The sequence below is a fragment of the Canis lupus genome, chromosome 26, assembly GCF_003254725.2.
Source record: "Canis lupus dingo isolate Sandy chromosome 26, ASM325472v2, whole genome shotgun sequence".
In the NCBI taxonomy this organism is placed as follows: domain Eukaryota; kingdom Metazoa; phylum Chordata; class Mammalia; order Carnivora; family Canidae; genus Canis; species Canis lupus.
In genome coordinates, this window is record NC_064268.1 from 16,378,874 (window position 1) to 16,399,013 (window position 20,140).

General features: G+C 47.5%; 1 protein-coding gene across 5 annotated transcripts in view; it reads left to right on the forward strand.

Moving 5' to 3' along the window:
• Nucleotides 1–20,140, forward strand: part of BICDL1 (BICD family like cargo adaptor 1) — a 101,083-nt gene that overhangs the window by 75,778 nt on the left and 5,165 nt on the right. For 3 of the 5 annotated variants that reach the window (XR_007406058.1, XM_025474167.3, XM_049101477.1), the window contains exons 4-8: nucleotides 701–847; nucleotides 7,456–7,635; nucleotides 8,270–8,488; nucleotides 9,561–9,704; nucleotides 15,684–15,814. Coding sequence is in view for 3 of the 5 variants with exons in the window: in XM_025474167.3 (XP_025329952.1) it covers nucleotides 701–847; nucleotides 7,456–7,635; nucleotides 8,270–8,488; nucleotides 9,561–9,704; nucleotides 15,684–15,814 (821 nt within the window). In the remaining 2 variants the exon portion in view is untranslated. Of the gene's footprint in view, nucleotides 1–700; nucleotides 848–7,455; nucleotides 7,636–8,269; nucleotides 8,489–9,560; nucleotides 9,705–14,870; nucleotides 15,019–15,683; nucleotides 15,816–20,140 lie in introns of those variants that run through there. The other 2 variants (XR_007406059.1, XM_025474169.3) reach the window with 2 other exon arrangements.

Here is a 20,140-nt window from a genome sequence, read left to right on the forward strand (position 1 = left end):
TCTCTTGAGACTGGATAGCTATGCAGTGTACAGACATACCAACCTGTTTAATAAAAGGAGTGCAATTGCTCCTATTCATAGATTACTTGCTCAGGCAAAAAGACACTTTGAGTAAAATCAGTTACTATGTCCATGTCCTGTTCCTTCCAGGACACAGGCTGATGCAGGCACTACTTTGTTTTCTATACCCTGCTGGCTCCCACATTAACGTGGCGCACCAGGTCTGTACTGCCTGGTGATCCAGACCTGTTAGCAGTAGGGGAAAGTACAGAAGAGAGCCATCAAAGTGTATGACAAGATAGCAGCTCAAGAGGCTGTCTCAGGCATTTTCCTGAAAAGGAAGAATGGAATGGAGGGTGGGTTCCACTCCCCCATAAATTGTGGGATTGAGGTGAAGTCACGGGCAGGCAAGGTGGAGCCCTTCGCTGTCTTATCTGTGGAATTTCCAGAACACTGACCTTCCCTTCCTCTGCCTGGCATCCCACATTCCAGCTTCCCCAAAGCTCATCTCCCACCCCTTCCCAGACAGGTTTCTAGCAGGGAGGGGCTTTCTCTTCAGCTCAGGAGTTTGCAGCTGTTCTTTCAGGGATGGGGGCCCCTGGACAGACACTTGCCTTCATGTTTGAGGCTAGTGCCTCTTTTCCTCCTCCTCAGCCTGGGTGTGACTGCCCACCACTCCTGTGACTCTCCACCCTTTCAGATCAAGATGCTGTCAGATCGGAAACGGGAGCTTGAGCATCGTCTCAGTGCCACCTTACAGGAGAACGACCTGCTGCAGGGGACCGTGGAGGAGCTACAGGACCGGGTGCTTGTCCTGGAGAGACAAGGCCATGACAAAGACCTCCAGGTACTGCGGCAAAGAAGCTGTCCTGTAGGGCCAGGGCCAGATGAAAGGCTTATCTGCCTAACCAGCACCCCATCAGGGGTCAGGACAGGATAAAGGCAAGGCCCCTCTGTTGGCCTTGTCATTGTTCTCCTTGGGCACTCACCAGCTAGGCCAGTCTGGCTCTGCCGAAAACAAACGCATTGCTACCCACGGGTCATCTTTCCAATTTGTTCTGAGCCAATGGCCCCTGGAGCAATTTCTGAGAGTTCTTTCTGGGCTGTTAACATGACTGGAACATGGGGCGTGTCATTCTGCCTCCTAGGGTTTGTGAAATCTGCTAGAGATTTCAGAGGGAGCCTATGACTTTCTGTGCTTGGCTCACGATGCTCTCTGCGGCTGCTTTCCCAGGCTCATGCACTTAGCTTGCACTGAGCAGAATTCAAGAAGCTGCCTGCTGAACACAGCAAGACTTACATCCTGCTTCTAACAGTTACTAGAAAAGGCATAGGTTGACCCCTTTGTGAACCTAATTGGCCTCTTTTTCCTTCCTAAAGGAAAGTGCTTCGTGGCCATATTTGTCCTTATTTGGGACCTGCCATTAGTCCTCAGCTGAATCCCCAGGCTCACACTTGACAACCCCCTAAACAAAGATAACCGCTCCTAGCCTCCTCAGAAATAGTGTGTGACATCTGCTACAAAGGCAGCTTTGCCATAGTGGCCTAGGAGCACCTGGGGCCAGTGGCTAAGAGTGTACTGCTCCCCCTTGGGTACCCTCTGAGCATGCCAGCCAGTGGGGGAGATTGCAACAATGTCATTCATGTGGAGGCGGTCAGCCAAGCCCCAGATGAATCTCTCCCCAAAGACCAAGCCACGGCAGACCCCACTGGGCTCAGTGGTCAGCCATTGAGGAGAGCTGTAGGATGTGGGATAAGGTAACATCTTAAGCTAACATCACTTGTTATTGACACCATCAGCTAAGCTGCCATCTGAGTAATTAATGTCTTTCAGGGCAAATGAGCAGTATTACACCTTCCATGGTTTTTTTGTTTTTTGTTTTTTGTTTTTTGTTTTTTTTGGTACCTTCAGCTTAGAACTTTGCATACAGTAGGGCCTCTATAAATGTTGAAAAGAGAATGATGCTTGCCAAAGCCTCATAGCTATTCTCAAGGTGGAAAAGAGTTGGCTCATACTCTAAGCTGATGATGATAATAGTGGTGAACATTTGTATACTTCTTTACAGGGAACAGGGTGCTTTTGTATACATTCTAAAATTGAGGCTTAGAAAAAAGTGGATCATTTACCAAAGTATTATAGTTAAGTCCTGGTAGAATTGAAATTAGAGCCCTCCCACCTGCTTCACGTGGTGCTCAATGATAACATCTAGTGCATCCCTTGCTTCTGCCAGTCAGTGTCTCACCAGAATTTCTTACACCATCAGGCATTCTTCTGAGGTTGAGTATGAAGAAGGAAGAGAAATACAGGAAAACGGGGAAATGACCCCTGCCTAAAAGAGCCTTTCAGTCTAGCTTGAATTCACAAATGAGAAATCCTTATATCAAACCAAGAATTGGGGACCGAAGGATGGGGAAGAGCAGGACCAGCGTGCACCATCCAGTCCCTGGCTAGCACTGTGGGTTGTATGCTCTCTGGCAGAAGGAGCTCCAGGTCACACCACATTTACATTCTCACTGTCCGCACATCCACTGTCTTCTGGCTACGTTCTTCAAGGATGAGAGTCAGTGCCCCCACATCCTTTTTTTTTTTTTTTTAAGATTTTATTTATTTATTCATGACAGACAGAGACAGAGGCAGAGGGAAAGAGGGAGAGAAGCAGGCTCCATGCAGGAGCCTGACGTGGGACTCGATCCGTGGTCTCCAGGATCACGCCCCGAGCTGCAGGCAGCGCTAAACCGCTAGGCCACCGGGGCTGTCCAGTGCCCCCACATCCTATATCAAGTCAGGCAGTGTACGCTTTGATTGGTAGAATCTGGGTTTGTGGGCTGAATTCTTATCTTTCCCACCTTTTTGTGATTCTTTTCCTTCAGCTCATACGAAACTTTCCTTAAGCTGCTGCTAATTAACAGTGTCCTCCAGAAAGCCCTTTCTGTTGCTGACATGGCCTGTACTGAATACAGAAATAAAAATGCCAACTTGTCCAGGTAGTAATTGAGGGGTCTAAATCAGACTTGTGGAAGGTAGAGCTGGTGGCTTTGGAATATATATAATAATTCCATGATTTTAATCCTTTGTTTCAGATAAAGGACGAGAAGAAGGCTGAATAGGCAGGGCATCAGGCCTACATGACTAGGGTAGCCCCTGTCTTTAGTTCACTCTCTCCAGTTCACTATGTAGTTGGGGTTCTACTATCTAATGTGGATTTTTAAACCACCAATCAACTCCAGCTCTAGTTATTTTTCAGACTGACAATAGGTATAACAATTATTATTATTATTTTTTTTTAATGTTTTTTTTTTTATTTTTATTTATTTATGACAGTCACAGAGAGAGAGAGAGAGAGAGAGGCAGAGACACAGGCAGAGGGAGAAGCAGGCTCCATGCACCAGGAGCCCGATGTGGGATTCGATCCCGGGTCTCCAGGATCGCGCCCTGGGCCAAAGGCAGGCGCCAAACCGCTGCGCCACCCAGGGATCCCTAACAATTATTATTTGTTGAATACCCAATAAATTAAAAAACTGGACATTTTTCTGAACTCTTAATACCCAGTAAAGCGGGATCCCTGGGTGGCGCAGTGGTTTGGCGCCTGCCTTTGGCCCAGGGCGTGATTCTGGAGACCCAGGATCAAATCCCACATCGGGCTCCCGGTGCATGGAGCCTGCTTCTCCCTCTGCCTATGTCTCTGCCTCTCTCTCTCTCTCTCTGTGTGACTATCATAAATAAATAAAAATTTAAAAAAATTAAAAAAAAAATACCCAGTAAAGGATTTTGTCCCTCTAAGGACCACTTAAATGCCATATATGACTCGATTCATATCCACGTGGGCATCTTACAGATATGTGCAGGAGCCTTGTCCCAGGATTTCATCAGCAGAAAACATAGCCCCCACTCTGTGGGGTGACCCAGGAAGCAGGTGGCCTGCAATATAGACTGCTTTGACACTTAACATCATACCATAGTCTTAGTTCCCTCAGTGTGAAATGGGAGGGGGCTCCCACTTGCACCCACTCTAGGGGCATGAGCATTGTAAGCTTAAGCCTAGTGTACTACACCAACACAGGAATTTGGTGTCTTTCTTATTTGTACATATATAAATACATTTAGTGTCATCTTTGTTATACAAAATATGGTATTTCTTATTTTAGAGATTTCTTATATTTAATAGACTCCTCTGGTTCAGTTTTTCTGCATATGCTTGTGGATCAGTTATTGACCAGAGAGGGCAGACCTGTTCTGGTCTTTTGCTCTCTCACTGTTATAATTAATTAAGCATCCTCTAGTGTGCATGAGTAATTGAACTAATCTTGTCCAGTGCATAAGAACTTGTACTTGTCTGTGCTGAGCTTCTCCTGCTGAGATGTACGTGGAGTTGCTTAGAAAATAATTGTAAAGCATTTTGCTTATTAGTATGCCATTTGTAATTGTGCCAAATGCTTCCTAGGAATATCCTTTTTTTTTTTTTTTTTTTTAACCCTACTTTCTTCTTTCTGAGTTTTCTCAAAACTGGGGCTGGAGGAGTTCCCACTGACCAGCAGGTATTGCTGATCCATGGGAACTCTGTAGAAAGAGCAAGCTTGCCAGTTCCATTTTCATTCTCTGAGCAGCCAGGCTCCAGACTCTTCCTAGTTAAGGTACATCCGGATCACTGGTGCCATTAGGCAACTGTTGTCTGATGCTGATCAGCAGAGGCAAGGCCCTAGGACACCTAAAGTATTGGCTAGAGGCTCTGCAAGGCAGCTTGCCTCATTCATGAGAATGACAGAGCTCTGAGTTGCTACCCACTGCTGCTCAGTGTCTGCATTGCTGCAGGAGCCACAAGCCGATCTGGCCAGTAGTCTGGAACAGGCAGTAACATGTCTGCTCTATTTTTAATGAACAGGGGTAACCCCAGAAATCCTTTGTTATAAAAGAATAAATTAGTTAAAATTAAATCCCAGGAAACTCTTTTCTCCTGCCCCCCCCCACTGCCCCACCCCAAAATCTCTTAAAAAGGGGTGGGTGGGCAGTCCACAAATACGGGAGTGGAAACATTGCTCTTGTGTAGGTGTATGTGCATAATGGTTAGCAAGCAGATGAAAATTCTGCAGTTAGGATCTGTTGTGTTAAAAGCAAGTGTAGTGATGGAGTGCACTAATAGAGTACAATGTTTAGCAGCCATGGTGGAGTCAACATTGAGCAGTTCTAATCTTAGCAGGTAGCAGGGCCCTGTTTGGACTCCACAGGAAAGAGGCCACAGAGCATGCAGAGAGGAGTGAAGTAGCAGTAGCAGGAGAGAGGGAAGGAGCCCAGGCCTGTAAGTCACGATGGCTGCACTGCTGTCCCTTCTATCACTGGCATCCCTCTCCTCCTCTGAGCCACACGTGCTGCATAAGACCCCTCCCAGGCCTGGCCTTATCTGTAAACTGAGATACGACACAGACAGTAGGCAGAGACCACTTTTCTCATGGGTTTGGGAGTTCTTGGTGTTTCTACCCAGATGTTATTCCAAATCCTACCCCTAACTTCATTACAGACAGCCCTTTTCCCCTTAAATTTTTTCACTAAAATACAACATACATACAGTAAAGCATACAAATCTTAAGTGGACATCCCAGTGAATTTTTACAAATATATACCCCTGTGTAACCACCTCCCAGAGCAAGATAAAGCCCATTATCAGCACCCTGCAGACTTCCCTTTTGTGCCTCCCAGTCAGTACCCTGGTAGTTCTCAAAGGCAGACTTCTCTTCCACTTTTATCTCTTCTATCTCAATGAAGTTTCAGAATTTTTTATGGAACACCTGGGTGGCTCGGTTGAATAAGCTTCTGCCTTTGGCTCAGGTCATGCTCCTGGGTTCCTGGGACTGAGCCCTACATTGGGCCCCCTGCTCAGCAGGGAGTCTGCTTCTCCCTCTACCCCTACTCCTGCTCACTTTCTCTCTCTCAAATAAATAAATAAATCTTTTTAAAAAGAGAACTTTTTAATATTATAAATGAATTCTATATTACATATTGTTTTATGTCTGGCTTTTCCTTGACATTATGTCTATGAAATCCATCCATGTTATGGCATATAGTAGCAGTGTGTTCTTCCATTTTTCACTGCTGTATAGTATTCCAGTTTGACTATATCTCTCCATTCTATATTGGCATTTGGATGATTTCCCATTTGTGGCTCTTAAGAATAATGCTGCTGTAGACATCCTTTCTATCTTACGGGCACATACACAGCCATTTGTGTTGGGTCTGCACCTACAAATGAACTTCTGGGCCATGAGATAGCTGCGTATTCCACCCAGTAGAAAAGCCAGTTACCCCAGAGTGGTTGTACATCTTCACTCTCAACAGCGGGGAGACTCTCGGGTGTTCCACGTCCTCATCAACACTTGGTATCATTATTTTATTATTTATTTTAGTCATTCTGGTGAGAATTGTACCTTACTCTGTGTGCCTTTATATGTGGTGTGTTCGTTTTTTTAGTATGGAGAATTTTATACAAATTCAAAAGTAAAATAGTGTGATGATGCCCCATGTACCCCATTGCCAGCTGTACAAATCATTGAGTCCCAGCCAGTCCTGCTCCAAGTTCATTACATCTACCTGTTTCTCTTTTGTATTATTCTGAAGTAAATCCCAGAATTTTTATACTTTATCTATAAATAAAGAATACCTCTAAGTGATAAGAACTTGAAAAAAAAAAAAAAACATAGCCATGAGGGGCACTGGGGTGGCTCAGTCAGTTAAGCCTCTGCCTTCAGCTCAGGTTGTGATCCTGGGGTCCTAGGATCGAGCCCCATGTTGAGCCCCTTGCTCAGTGGGGAATGTGCTTCTCCCCCCACCCCCCGTCCTCCTCTCTCTCTCTCTCTCACACACACAAATGAATAAAATCTTAGAAAAAAATAGCCATAGGACTATTATATCTAAGGAATAAAAACAATATTTTCCCTGTTTTTTTCTACTTTTTATTTTTCTAAGTAGGCTCCACGTCCAACATGGGGCTCGAAATCACAACCCCAAGATCAAGAGTCACATGTTCTACAAACTGAGCCAGCCAGGTGCCCCTGCAATATATTCTTAATATTAAATAGCCAGTGCTCAAATTTTTAAACTGAATTATAAATGTCATAATTGGTTTTCACATTTATTCCTTGAATCAAGATACAAATTAAAATAAGACTACACATTGCAGTTATTATGTCTCTTAAGTCTCTTTTAATCTATAGATTCTCCCTTTATCCTTTCTTTTTTTCTTAAAATGTGTATGTCGAAGAAGCTGAGCTGTTGGTCCTGTAGAATTTCCCAAATCTGAAGTTTACTGCCCGCACACACACCCCTAGCGTAATCTAGCACGTTCTCTCGGTATTTTTCTATAAATTGGTGGTTGGACCTAGAATCATGATCAGATTCAGGGTCATGTTTTCTTGTTTGTTTTTGGCTTGGGAAAGCCTCACTACCGTTTGTTGTCTCTTTGACAGCTACATCAAAGCCAGCTGGAGCTTCAGGAGGTACGACTGTCCTATCGGCAGCTGCAGGTGAAAGTGGAAGAACTGGCTGAGGAGAGGAGTCTGCAGAGCTCTGCTGCCACCAGCACGTCCCTCCTGTCTGAGATAGAGCAGAGCATGGAGGCTGAGGAGCTGGAGCAAGAGAGGGAGCAGGTACTGATACCCTGTCACTCTGGCATGAGAGGTTGCCCAGGGATCCCCTAGGGGCAGGCCCCAGACTTCAGGAGCCAGTCTGCGTCGTCACCTGGTGCCTCCTGTTTCTACTTTATCCCAGCCAGGGCCCTGGCCCTATACCTGCCTAAGCCTTGGCCTGCTGGCTAGAGGCATCAGGAAGCAAGCCCTGACCAAAGCATGTCCCAGGCTCACTGTTGCCCCAGCGCCTCTTAGGAAATGCTTTTTGGCTAATCCTCAGCCTGCTACCTCCTACTAACTGGGTTCTAGAACATTCATGATCCATTCAGTTGGCTATTTTTTCATGCTACTCCTAACCACTCACTTCCCTAATCATGACTTCTAGCAAAGGAACCAACAATAAAAGAAGGGCTTTTTATGACAAATGATAGGGGAGTAGAGGGCTGGGGTGTTAATAATTGGGAGTCTGGATAGATGTACTGGGCTCAGAATAAGTATCAGTATTTCTTGGGACAGAGGATTTAAAAAAGAAAAACTCCTTTTCTTGGAACTAGTCTCTTGGGTGCCAGTATGCTAGGTTCCTACACTAGAAAATGATGAGCAGCCAGCAGTCTTCTCTAGAGTCTGTAATCAGGAACGATTCTTTGTGGAGCAGCTAAGACTGCAGCTCTGGGAGGCCTACTGCCAGGTTCGCTATCTCTGCTCCCACCTCCGAGGGAATGACAGTGCCGACTCGGCCGTCTCTACGGACTCCTCGATGGATGAGTCTTCCGAAACCTCGTCTGCCAAGGATGTGCCAGCCGGCAGCTTGCGCACTGCCCTGAGCGAGCTCAAGAGGCTGATACAGAGCATCGTGGATGGCATGGAGCCCACGGTAAGTGGCCGGGCCAAGAAGCCCCTCACCCTACACGACCTGGCTGGTCGGAGGCTGAAGGCAAGTGCAGGGGATGAGGTTAACCCTGGAAGCAGAACCTTACAAAATCTGCAAGAATTTCTTGTCTGAGCCCGTATTGCCTGAGAGCACTGAACACTGGTGATGGGGCAGAGTGTCAGGGAATGGAAGTTCCTTGGTCATCTTCCTGAAGACACTGGCATGTGTGTGGAGCCCCTTCTCCATGTGTTTAAGTCCAGGCCATAGTGGCCTCGAGTTCAAGGGCTTTCCTTAGAAGCTTTGAGTAGAGGAATTTGGATCCAGCTGCAAACTGCAAATTTCTTTTCATTGGTCCTAGTGGTGGAGTTAGCTGTGAATAGGCAAACTTAAAAGATCTTAAACTTCTCAAAAGATATAGGGGAGCACAGAAAGTTGAGAAGATCAACAATGGCCTTTTAGAATTCCAGGTGCGGCTCCTCTTAAGGAGAGGAAAGTTCCTGTGGGCCTCCTGGGCAGGCTGGCGTTTCTTCCAGCTTCGTGACAGATTTCTGCCGTACTTACTCTGCATTCACACCCCCGGCTCTCAGGCAGTTGTTTCTCTGCAGGGCCCACCCTTCTACAGAATAGTTAACGTCTTTCTGCCCCTATCAGATGAAATCCTGTGAAAGGGTGGTTGTCTTTACCTGAACATGCCATGTGGATTTGTGGAATGTGCTGTGGGTGTGGAGGCCGGGACATTGTGGGGCAAGGGAGAAGTCAGAGTGAGATGTGCTCTTCATGTGACTTCCCTCCCCTGAAGCCTGAAACAAAAATAAGTGTCTAGCTAATGTTTGCAGATCAAAATTGGGCAAGAGAGTCTCTCTTCTCTAACCCTTTCTTTCTTCCCTCCTGTGTCTCTCCTCTTTCCTCCCTCCACCTTCCCACCCCATCTCCTCTCTCCTGCTTTCCTCCACACCCACCCATCTCTGCCTCCTCCCCGTACCTCCCCTCTCTCTCTCTCCCACTAATTGTCTCACCACACCCACCCCCACTTGCACCATCTCTCTGGTTTGGTGGCTTTCTCTTTTGCTGTCAGAGCTCCCGGAGAATTGATGATGACTCCTTAGAAGAACAGATAAGGCAGACCAGTGAGGACTCGAGAGCCCTCAGGGAACTCATGGAGGGAGAGAGGGGTAAACTGAGGCAAAGCCTAGAGGAGCTGCAGCAACTGCACAGTCAGGTGAGCACCTCCAGGCTCTCTGGGCCCCTCATGAGTTTCCCTCTCTCACATCTATTTGAGAAGTGGCTCTCCTCTGACGAATCCTCAGAGGATGGTGACCTGATGTTGAGGTGAGCTGGGAGTCTTCAAGAGAAGAAGCCAGCCTTCTAGTTTAGCCCAAAGTAAAATTGTTAGAGGTAAGAATAGCTGACCTTCCATTTCCTCCAGTGACATGCTGCCTTCCACAGAGCCCAAATTATCTGGCGGATTCTGGCAGTTTAAAGTGCTGTAGCTCTCAGGATATTCATGGTTGTTTTTCCAGCAGCTTCTAAGCAGGGAAGTTTGCAAACCAAGAAGTAATTGATCTTTACAGGCCTGTTCTCTCTCTAATGCCATCACCTCTGCCAGCCTGTTTTTAAGCTTTAGAAGCACTTACTGCTGGTCTTGCTGTTCCATTCCTGTTTGATCATGATTTCATCTTTCTCGAGAATCTGGGAGAAGGGCATCTGTATTCCAATCTGAGAAGTTCTAAAGGGCTTAGGAGCACCCCCACCCAGAAAGGAGCTTTTAACACAAGCTAAGGAGATGGATAAGGCTTTTCCTCTTGACAAGGGTAATGTGTGGTATTCTGTCCCATTTGTGGGGAACACCAGACAGGTAGCGTTTTAAACCGTGCCCCCACCCAGCCTGCTCCCTTTCTTCTTCAACCAAAGCTAGTCATCCCTTCCTGCTGCACCAGAGTGCTGAGAGAGGGAAGTTCAGCCTGGCTTTTGCTTCAGTCAGTATTTCTTAAATTTAAAGGACCTTAGAGAAATAAACTCCTTTTGGGAGTCATAGTTTTTGGACATCCTAATATAATTCTCTTGTAAGATACTGGGAGGCCTTCCCGCAGCTGTTGCTATAATCTTGCATCTTGCTGGGAGTGACCAGATAGTGAGGAGAGATGTTGTTGAGAGCTGTCGCTGGTCTCTGGCCAAGCCCCAAAGAATGGCATTGTCATGCCTAGAACCTAAGTCCTTCAGGTGGTCGTTCAGCCAGACTTAGCACAGGTCTTCAAACTGTAAGAATAAAAACTGGAAAAAGTGGTTCTAAAAGTTCTTTGGGTTAATAAAAGTGTTATTTACTTTAAAGCCTATTTAAATTTTTGTGGGGGTGCTTCTGCTTATCAGCTCCTTGAGGTCGGCTGGTTTGTTTGCTTCTCAGAGTAGCAGAACTAGAAATAGCAGGGTCGTTACTCAGAAACACGAGCAAGGCACAGGTTGCTGAGGGCCTGGACCCAGCTCTTTCGGAGCCTTTCTCCACCAGGGGATGCTCCTTAAAAGTTCAACTGATAAGTGGTTTCTGCCATTTCCTGTGGATTCCCCCTCCAATAGCTCATCAGGCAGATAGTTATGCTCAGTCCCATGGGGGATAGGACTGTGCCTCTTCAGCAGGTCCTCTCTGCCCAGAAGCTTTGTCAAAGCAACAGCTCTCTCAGCCAAACTCCATCCATCCAAAAGCATCCCGTGACAGGAACACACTGACCTCCCAGGGCAGGGGTTAGGATGCAGATTGAATCGCAGAATGCCAGTGGAGACGTGGTGGCTGTCAGAGCGGGCACAGCACTCCTTGTGCAATTAGTATGGCAGCTCTTGAGCACTGCCCTCCACTGCCCTAGACCCTGAGATGCTCAGGAGTGGCTTGACTATGCCCTGTGCTCCCCAGCTTCTAGAATTGTGAGGAGGGGGCTCACACCAGCTCTGTATCCTGGTGGGGCTGGGGATGAGGTGGACAGAGCCCAGACAAGGTTATGTGAAACCAAAGTCCCAGCAGACAGCTCCAAGACTAAGAGGAAACCTCATCCAAGGGATGATCCTCCAAGCCCACTGCTTTCCTACCCAAGAGTGTTATTTTTTCTCCTGGAAACTGAGCCAGAAGTAAAAGGTGGGGGACCTAGAACGTGAAGTGACCAGACCCTCAGAAACCTATCCAGATTTTTATTTTATTTTTTTTTATTTTTTAAAAAGATTTTATTTATTTATTCATGAGAGACACAGAGAGAGAGAGGCAGAGACACAGGCAGAGCGAGAAGTAGGCTCTATGCAGGGAGCCCGACGCGGGACTCGACACCGGGTCTCCAGGATCACGCCCTGAGCCAAAGGTGGCGCTAAACCGCTGAGCCACCTGGGCTGCCCTATCCAGATTTTTAAATAAAAGAGCACTCAGGTTTAATTTTAACTGATAATTATTTTGAGACAAGAATCTGTAACTAGACCTGAGGACTACCCCACACCCTTGTACCATGGAGAGCTCCCTACCCCCTCTCTGCATTCTCCACAGCTTTGCAGGCTCCTGTTCCCTCCTGATCAGGGTTTACTGGGATCTGGAGCAACAGCTGGGAGGCAAGGAGGATGTTCAGAGCAATCGGAAAACCAGTTATCTATGGAGCCTCTCCACCAGTTCCCAAGCCAGCAAGCCAGGCTGTGGGAGATGCAGTGAGAAACAGTCCCAGGCCTGGGACTCCTGGGTGGCTCAGTTGATTAAGTGGCTGACTCTTGATTTTGCCTCAGGTCATTATCTCAGGGTCCTGGAATCGAGCCCTACATCGGGCTCTTTGCTCAGCAGGGAGTCAGCTTGAGATTCTCTCCCCTCACCCTCCCTGCTGCTGCGTATATGCTGGCTCTTTCTCTCTCTCTCTTTTTTTTTTTCAAATCAACCAATCAGTCTTAAAAAACAGTCCCAGTCCTGTGTTGGGCTCCTTGATAGGGCTTGACTGGAGCACTAGCCAGTTATTCCAGAGGAGCATGAAAACACAGTGGAGCATGTACTGGGGACATGGAAGGCCTTGGCTGATGACCTCTTGGTGACCCCTCCTGTGTGAAACTCACTGTATTTTTTTTCCTTGCATCTTAGCCACTGCCCTACTTCAGACCTTCATTCTATCACACCATGGCTTTGGTCATCACGTCCCCCACCCACTTACCCTCCACATGATTTGGGTTGATTTTCATGAAGCACAGCTTGAGCTCTCTTACAAATTCTGGACTGACTTCCTATCAGCAAGTGGTGGGAAGCCGCCAGCTCCCATGGCCCCACAGTCTGACTGCATACTGACCATGTAGCCTTCTTCCTTATTGTTTGCATCTCCCCTTCTTGGCTTTCACCAACTGAAAGGGTTGCATCTCCCCTCCTTGCCTATGAAAGGGCATGACACACACACCCTGTGCTTCCCCCCATCTGGGCCTTTTCTCCAGCCCTTCGCCTCTACCCAGAAGACTTTCCCTGGCCACCTGCACATATCAGCCCTACTCATCCTTCAGGTTTCACTTCCTCCTTCCAACTCCTGATCCCCTTCCTCCTGGAGCCCCTGGCCCTGCTGGGTCATGGTTACTATCCTCACTCACATCTCATCTTCTCAGTTAACACTTAGACCGCGCCCCCCCATGAGGACAGGCTCGAGGTTTGGCTTCTCTTTGCCTTTTCCTATAGCATCTGGCACAGGCCTTACCAAGTAGGCACAAAAATAATTACCAAACAAAAGGGCAGATAAAGCCCTAGATATATGACTTCAGCATGTTTTCTTAGATCCTATTCATTCTCAAGAACACCTACTTTGTGTAGGAAAAGTGGATTTAGGGGTGGCTGCAACCTAAGTCCCTGTATAAACAAGCCAGGTCAGTCCTCATGATAGCCATCAGTAGGTCCACACAGGTTCAGAGAAAAGAGAGGAGTAGAGCTTGCCACCAAGTGCCAGGCATTGAGCTAGGTCCTTCGAGTCATCTGCCTCATTTGATCCTCACAACAACTTGATGGTGGAAACTAGTTATTTTGATTCCTGCTTTCTATGAAAAGTTTGTGCAGCTCAAAGAAGGTAAGTTCCCTGCTACTTCTAAGGCAGATAGCTGATGGTCTCTACCTTGACCACATTTTCCAGACTAAAGCACAAAATTCTTGTTGAGTTTTTTCGGGAGCATATTAAATGTCGGCATTTCCTCTATTGCATGTAGTTTTCTCTATAGCTTACTCAGCTGGCAAAACCCTTGTCTGGAGCATAGCCAGCCCAACGTCACATTAGGGCTTACTTGGTTGGAGGAGGTCTGGTTTTCTGATATTTCCTGGGTCTTGAGTTTCTGGCCTACCAGGCTCCAGAACCTACTAGTAAGTAGGGTGAGGCTGGGTTTCTCACCTGCTGCCTGCTTGCCTCAGGACCAGCTCCACCCTGTGGCCTCTGCAGGCACCCCAGCATGCTCTTCCCTATAGCTTGTAGCCCTGCTCACCGCAGCTGTCGCCACCATGAAAGCACAGAGCACTGGGTCCTAATGTTTCCTACAAGGCACCTAAGTGTTCTAAGATACAAAGAATATCAGTCCCAGGAGGCACGTAATGTTTCCTACGAGGCGCCAAAATCCATGGCCCACAGTAAGAACATACTGTCCTGTACACCTCTTCATTGCTGGGTGTCCCCTGATTTCTTCCCGAGCGCCTCTTCCCCAGGAGCTGGCAACTCTGCCATCTCAGTCCAAGGAGTCCAAAGCATCTTCAGGGAAGCTCGATCTTCAGCCTTGTTCCTGGGGTTTTTGTACCATTTCAATCCATCTGAAGATGTTTAAGCCTGGGACTTGAGAAGGGGGCGGGGAGTACACTGGAGGGTGGTATCTGTCTCCTTGTGGGAGGGCTGGACCGGTATAGATGAATCCTCTCTTGGAAAAATGTCCAAGTATGTGTAATATTTAACAAGAGGGCAGAGCCAGTCTGACTCCCAGTCTGAGCCTATTGACTGAGAGCTCCCACCCTTCCATTCATTCAAATATTTACTGAAAGTTCTACCAAGCTGGGTTTCTGGTTACAAACAAAAACTCTCTCTGCTTAACTTAAGAAGACAGAGACTATATTGAAATTAAATCTGATACCTGACAGAATCAATAGGAAGGCTGGGGAACTGAACTCTAAAACAGGAAGGAGCCATAGGAAGTGGGGGCCACAGAAACAATATGCTGTCACTGTAATAATTTCCCCCTGGCCTGTGGCTTTGCTGAATCCTCAAGAATATCAGTCCCAGGTAGGGGTGTGTGACTGGCACATCTAGGTTACCTGTCCATGCCTGTGTGCCTAGGAAAGGACATGTCTCTCCCCTTTGGACTTCCTTAGTGAGAGAGCATCCCCTATCTCCCACCAAAATTCCTGAAACCAAGAATGTCCTCCAAATAGGAAAGGATTTGGGATGATGACTGGCCAAAAGAAGACCACTGTCTACTGCATAAGCGTTTGGGGATTAAGCATTATACAGTCAGGCTCTGAGATGCACAGATGAATAGAGCATGCTTCCTGCCATTGCAGAACTCTAGGTGTACAGAGGGTAAGTTGTGGTCACTGAGGGAGCCACTAGGAAGGGCACCTTACCACCAAAGGATGACTCCCAATGAATGGGCTGTGGGACCACTCACGAGGCGTGGACCACAGAAAAGTGAAAGATGATGTCTCATAGGTGTCTAAATTTCATATGGCTTTGACCAGGGAAGCTGAATTACAGGTTGCATCATGTACTGCTACAGAAATGGGAGCCAGGTCCCAGGCTTTGCTTTGGGGTCCAGCCAGGGCCCTGTGGATAGCAGTATTCCAGGTTGAGTGGAAGGTGGCTGGAAACAAAACTTGAGTCCCTACCCTTAAACGTGTGTTTCAGAGCCCTGATGCATGTGGGGTCTTCATTAGCTCCCTGGGAATGCCTTGAAGTGGAAGCAGTGGTGTGGCGTGCCACATACAAGGGGGACCAGCCCCCGTGGCTGCTGTCCAGGGCTGACTTTCATCCCCTACCCTCACCCCTACCTGACCCCTGGCCAGTGGGCTCCAGCCCAGCATGTGGCATCTTTTCTCCAGAAGAGGTGGATGTCTTTCAGAGCCAGGGGCCCCAGGAAGCTACAAGCACCCATCTGGAGCTGCTTGTTTCTTTCTGCCTCTTCGAGAGCAACACCCCAGGCCAGCAGCAGTGGTGTCCCCACATTCATCCCTGTGGTCCCCTGTCAGGTAACACTGCTGAGTGTGGAGATGACTGCACTGAAGGAGGAGAGAGACCGACTCAGAGTGACATCTGAGGACCAGGAGCCAAAGGAGCAGCTTCAGAAGGCCATCCGGGACCGTGATGAGGCCATTGCAAAGTGAGTGGGCATAGCTTGCTAAATTTTACTTTAATCACAAGCAACAGGAGTATATGCTCAGTTTTAAAAGTAAGATTATACAGAAGAAGACAAAAGTGAAAGGGTTTCCCTGCTACCCATACCCACCCCCACCCCCAGTCTCATTCTTCTCCCCATACAGATACTACTGTGGAAAGTCGTGTGTGTCTCTTGCAGATCTTTTTCCTATGCGTGTGCAGGTGTGCATGCAATAGTTTCAGCTTTTTAAGTATCAATAGTACGTATCCTGTACATGTAGCTTTGTATCTTAGCTTTTCAATTTCATTATATAGATCGACCTCAACCTCTTTATTTTTAGTGTTTTTTAGGGGAGTTGTTATTTTTATTATGGGCATATTCAAGCATACACAAAAGTAGAAAAAAAATAAGATTAATCCCTACCTACCTGTGTTTTAGTTCTATCCCTAATCAGCATATGGCCTACTGTTTCATCTGTATCCCACCTGCTTTGTCCCCCTCCCCACTGGATTCTATGGAAGCAAATCATAAGATACCTCCTCATCTCATCTGGTATAGATTCTACTAGAAAAAGACTCTTTCTGGAAAACACGCAAGCACAATACAGTGGTCACACTTGAAAAAACTTACACTAATTTCTTAATATCATCTAGTAACCAACTGGCCCATAAATGTGTTTTTATGATTGATTAGAATCAGACTCCAAAATCCACATACCCCATTTAGTTAATATGTATGTAAATCCCCCTCCATCTTTTTTTCATACTGCATTTATTTATTGAAGAAACTGATCATTCATCTTCTAGAATTTTCCTGCATTCTGGGTTTGATGCATCCTTAGAGAGTCATTCAGCAGTTTTTCTCTATCACCTTATATTCCCAACAAACTGGGTCATATCTTAATGTTTTGGGTTTTCTTCAGAGAAGAAATGCATTCTCTCACATTAAAAAAAATTTGGACATGCGTAGGCAAAAATATACTTCCATATTCCCCATCCCCCTCTAAATGATTTCTTTATCTTTCTTTATCTAAATGATTTCTAAATGCATCCAATCTACCCTCTTCACTGTGAGGAGATAAAATGTACTGCAAATGTGTCTGCTCATTGCACTTTGCAACACATTTATAACGTCTGTGTCACTTCACTGCTGACAAAACATTTCATCTTTTAATCCTTCCATCCACAACAAGAAGTAAAAAATTTTTAATCCCAATTTTTACAGATGAGGAAACTGAGGTACTTTCCCCCATTCCACAGCTAGTGGTGATCACTGGCCTCCACCTTTCAGGTCTCTTGACCCGGTCCCCACATCCTTTCCTCTTACCACACAGGCTGCTTGTGAGCAAACTAAAAGCCCACTTGAAACAAATTGTAAATAGATACTATATACCTTTTTAAAAAGTAATAGGACACATTTTAATTTCTGACTTTAAAAATTCCTCACTCCTTCCCCCTCCTCACCTGCACACATACTTGTCTGCTCCCTTCTGTTCTCTCTAATCATTTCATCATCTGCACTACTTAGTTTTACCTTTGGGTCCCTTTTCCAGTCTGGCCAGGACCTTCTGTGAGGCTGGCTGACAATTTCCAGTTCATTTAGGAAGTATACACTGAGGTTCACAAACCTGTGTGTCTCTGCCACTGGATTCCTGGTGAATATTTGATTCAGTAGCAAATACATGAATAGCAGTATAATATTTTGGAGTGGGAGCATACTTTCATGAATAACAAAGGGTGAAATTGTGTCATACAATTAGGGAATAAGATAATAAAATTAAGGTGCTAATTGTGGAAGCCTGTTGGGAATAAAAAGAATGAAGTTAGAAGTAGGGAATGGCTAGTCCCCTTCTCTTGGCTGGACAAGCATAAAAGAGTTGAACATCAAGCTCTGACTGTAATCTGCCATCAGCATGGGAGGTGGGAGATACAACCAGAGAAGTACCAGGGTGCAGGAGAGAAGAAACAAGTTGTCTAGTCCCTTCCCTTAAAATAAGTGGAACCTAGCTCTGACATGTAAGCCAGCAAGTCTCCATGAAACCTTGAAATGCATGCTGTCAGCTTCTGCCAGAGGAGGCCCAGTGAACCTCCTGGCGTCTGACCCAGCTGATGAGCAGATTCACCTGCCCAACTGGAGTACCCAGGGAGGATTCTGCAGTGAGGCCCTGTCCTTCATGGACCCTACATAAGGCTGGCCCTGAGGGAGGGCATTAGATCACTCCAGGAGGAGAGCTCTTACTCTGTCCCTTAGAAATTAAACTGGTGGTATAAAGAATTGAGACCGCAGTCCTAAAGAATCACTTAAATTGTGTAGGACCTTATGAGTTTTACAAGATGCTTTCATAGCCATCATCTCTGATTCTCCATCCTGACTGCACTTTAGAATCATCTGGGGAATGCCCTAGATGCCAGGGCCCTCTCCAGAACAATTCAATCTGAATCTCCTCGTTTGGGGCTACTTTTAAAAAGTGTCCCCCTGGCAGGGCAGCCCAGGTGGCTCAGCGGTTTAGTGCCGCCTTCAGCCTAGGGTGTAATCCTGGCAACCTGGCATCAAGTCCCACGTCCGGCTCCCTGCATGGAGCCTGCTTCTCCCTCTACCTGTGTCTCTGCCTGTGTGTGTGTGTCTCATGCATAAATAAATAACATCTTTAAAAAAATAAAAATAAAAAGTGTCCCCCTACCCCACTCCCTGATTCTAGTGTGCAGTCAGTAGTGAGAACCCTCAAAAATAACTTCTCTCTGTCCCTGGGCTGCAAAAACCTTAAGGTGTTTTTATCTGACACAGTAGTGAGTTCCAGAGAACTTAAGTAAAAATTTTATATCCTTGCAGGTACAGGGCCCTCACCGAAAATATCTGGGGCTAGCAGTCTGCCTCACAAAAACAAAAAGGCAGTTACTAGCGGTTTCATTTTAATAAGGAATTCTTCAAAAAAAAAAATATATATATATATAAGGAATTCTACTAGCCCTTTGAGACATTACTTTTTAAAATTACGATTAATAGATCGATCAGCGGCCTCTGCGGCTTAGCTCTCCTGGTCCAGGGTTTCCCATGAATTAAGCACCGAGATTCCCCGGTGAGCAGCCTTTCTCTGGGGTACAGTCCGAGGCTGGGAAACGGAGGTCGCCAAGACCGCCCCGCTTCGGGGGTTTCCGGAAGGAAGGGGACCCCCTGCGAGCCCAGCCACGCCCCTGCGCCCGGAGGCCTCCGTCACCACATCCCGGGCTCTCCCAGCTTCTGTGGCGCCACCTGCCGGGAGACGCCCAGCTGCTCCCGAGGCCGAGGCCGCCGCCGTCGTCTCCAGCGTGGGGGGGGGGGGGGGGGGGGGGGCTGCGTTCGCCGGACCGCGGGGGTGGCGGCCGGGCGTCCATGGCAACCGGCGCTGCGCGAGGGGTTCCGCGGTGCGCCGCCAGCCAATGGCAGCGGGTGTGACAGGCAGCCTGGGGCGTCTGAGACGCCGGCGCCCATTGGGTGGCCTCTGCTCCTGTGCCCCAGCCGCAGTGCGGCGGGCTGAGCCGGTGCTGCGAGCCGTCCGGGCGCCGTCCGGAGGCCCCGAGGTGTCAGGGGAGGGGACTCCCTGACCCCCGGACGTGAGGCCGGAGAGGAAGCGCCGGCCCGGCCGCGGCCCGACTGCTTTAACCAGCTGCCCCGCCTCCCGGCCGCGCTTAGCGCTTAGCTCGCTGCAGCCGAGGCCTCTGTGGGCGGGGCCCCGCCGCCCGTGGATGCGCCCGCGGGCCGCCGCCGGGCTTGAGGCGTGCGTGCCCTGCCCTTGCAGACGCAAAAGGTGGTCGCTGAGGGGGACTAAGTAATGCCCATTTTGGCATTTGGGCAACCAGTGCCGCCTTGACAGAAGCTGCTCAGTCTCTCACACTTTTTATTCCCATTCCCCCACTCCTGAAAAAAAATTAATTTTCTTTTGCATTGAAGGACCGTGATTTATCAATGTTGGAAAAGGCAAACCCAGTAGTATATGAAACATTAAAATGTGAAAATACAAAATGCAAAAGTAGGGATCCCTGGGTGGCGCAGCGGTTTAGCGCCTGCCTTCGGCCCAGGGCGTGATCCTGGAGACCCGGGATCGAATCCCACGTTGGGCTCCCGGTGCATGGAGCCTGCTTCTCCCTCTGCCTGTGTCTCTGCCTCTCTCTCTCTCTCTCTCTGTGACTATCATTAAAAAAAAAAAAAAAAAAAAAAAAAAGGGCAAAAGTATGGGGGAATCCCATCAACGATCATCATCCAGAGATAGCCAAGCAGAGCTTGTTGTGTATGACCTTTAAATACCCTCCGGCAGTTTATCTTTTACAGAGCTGGTGTCCTACCAGACCTTGT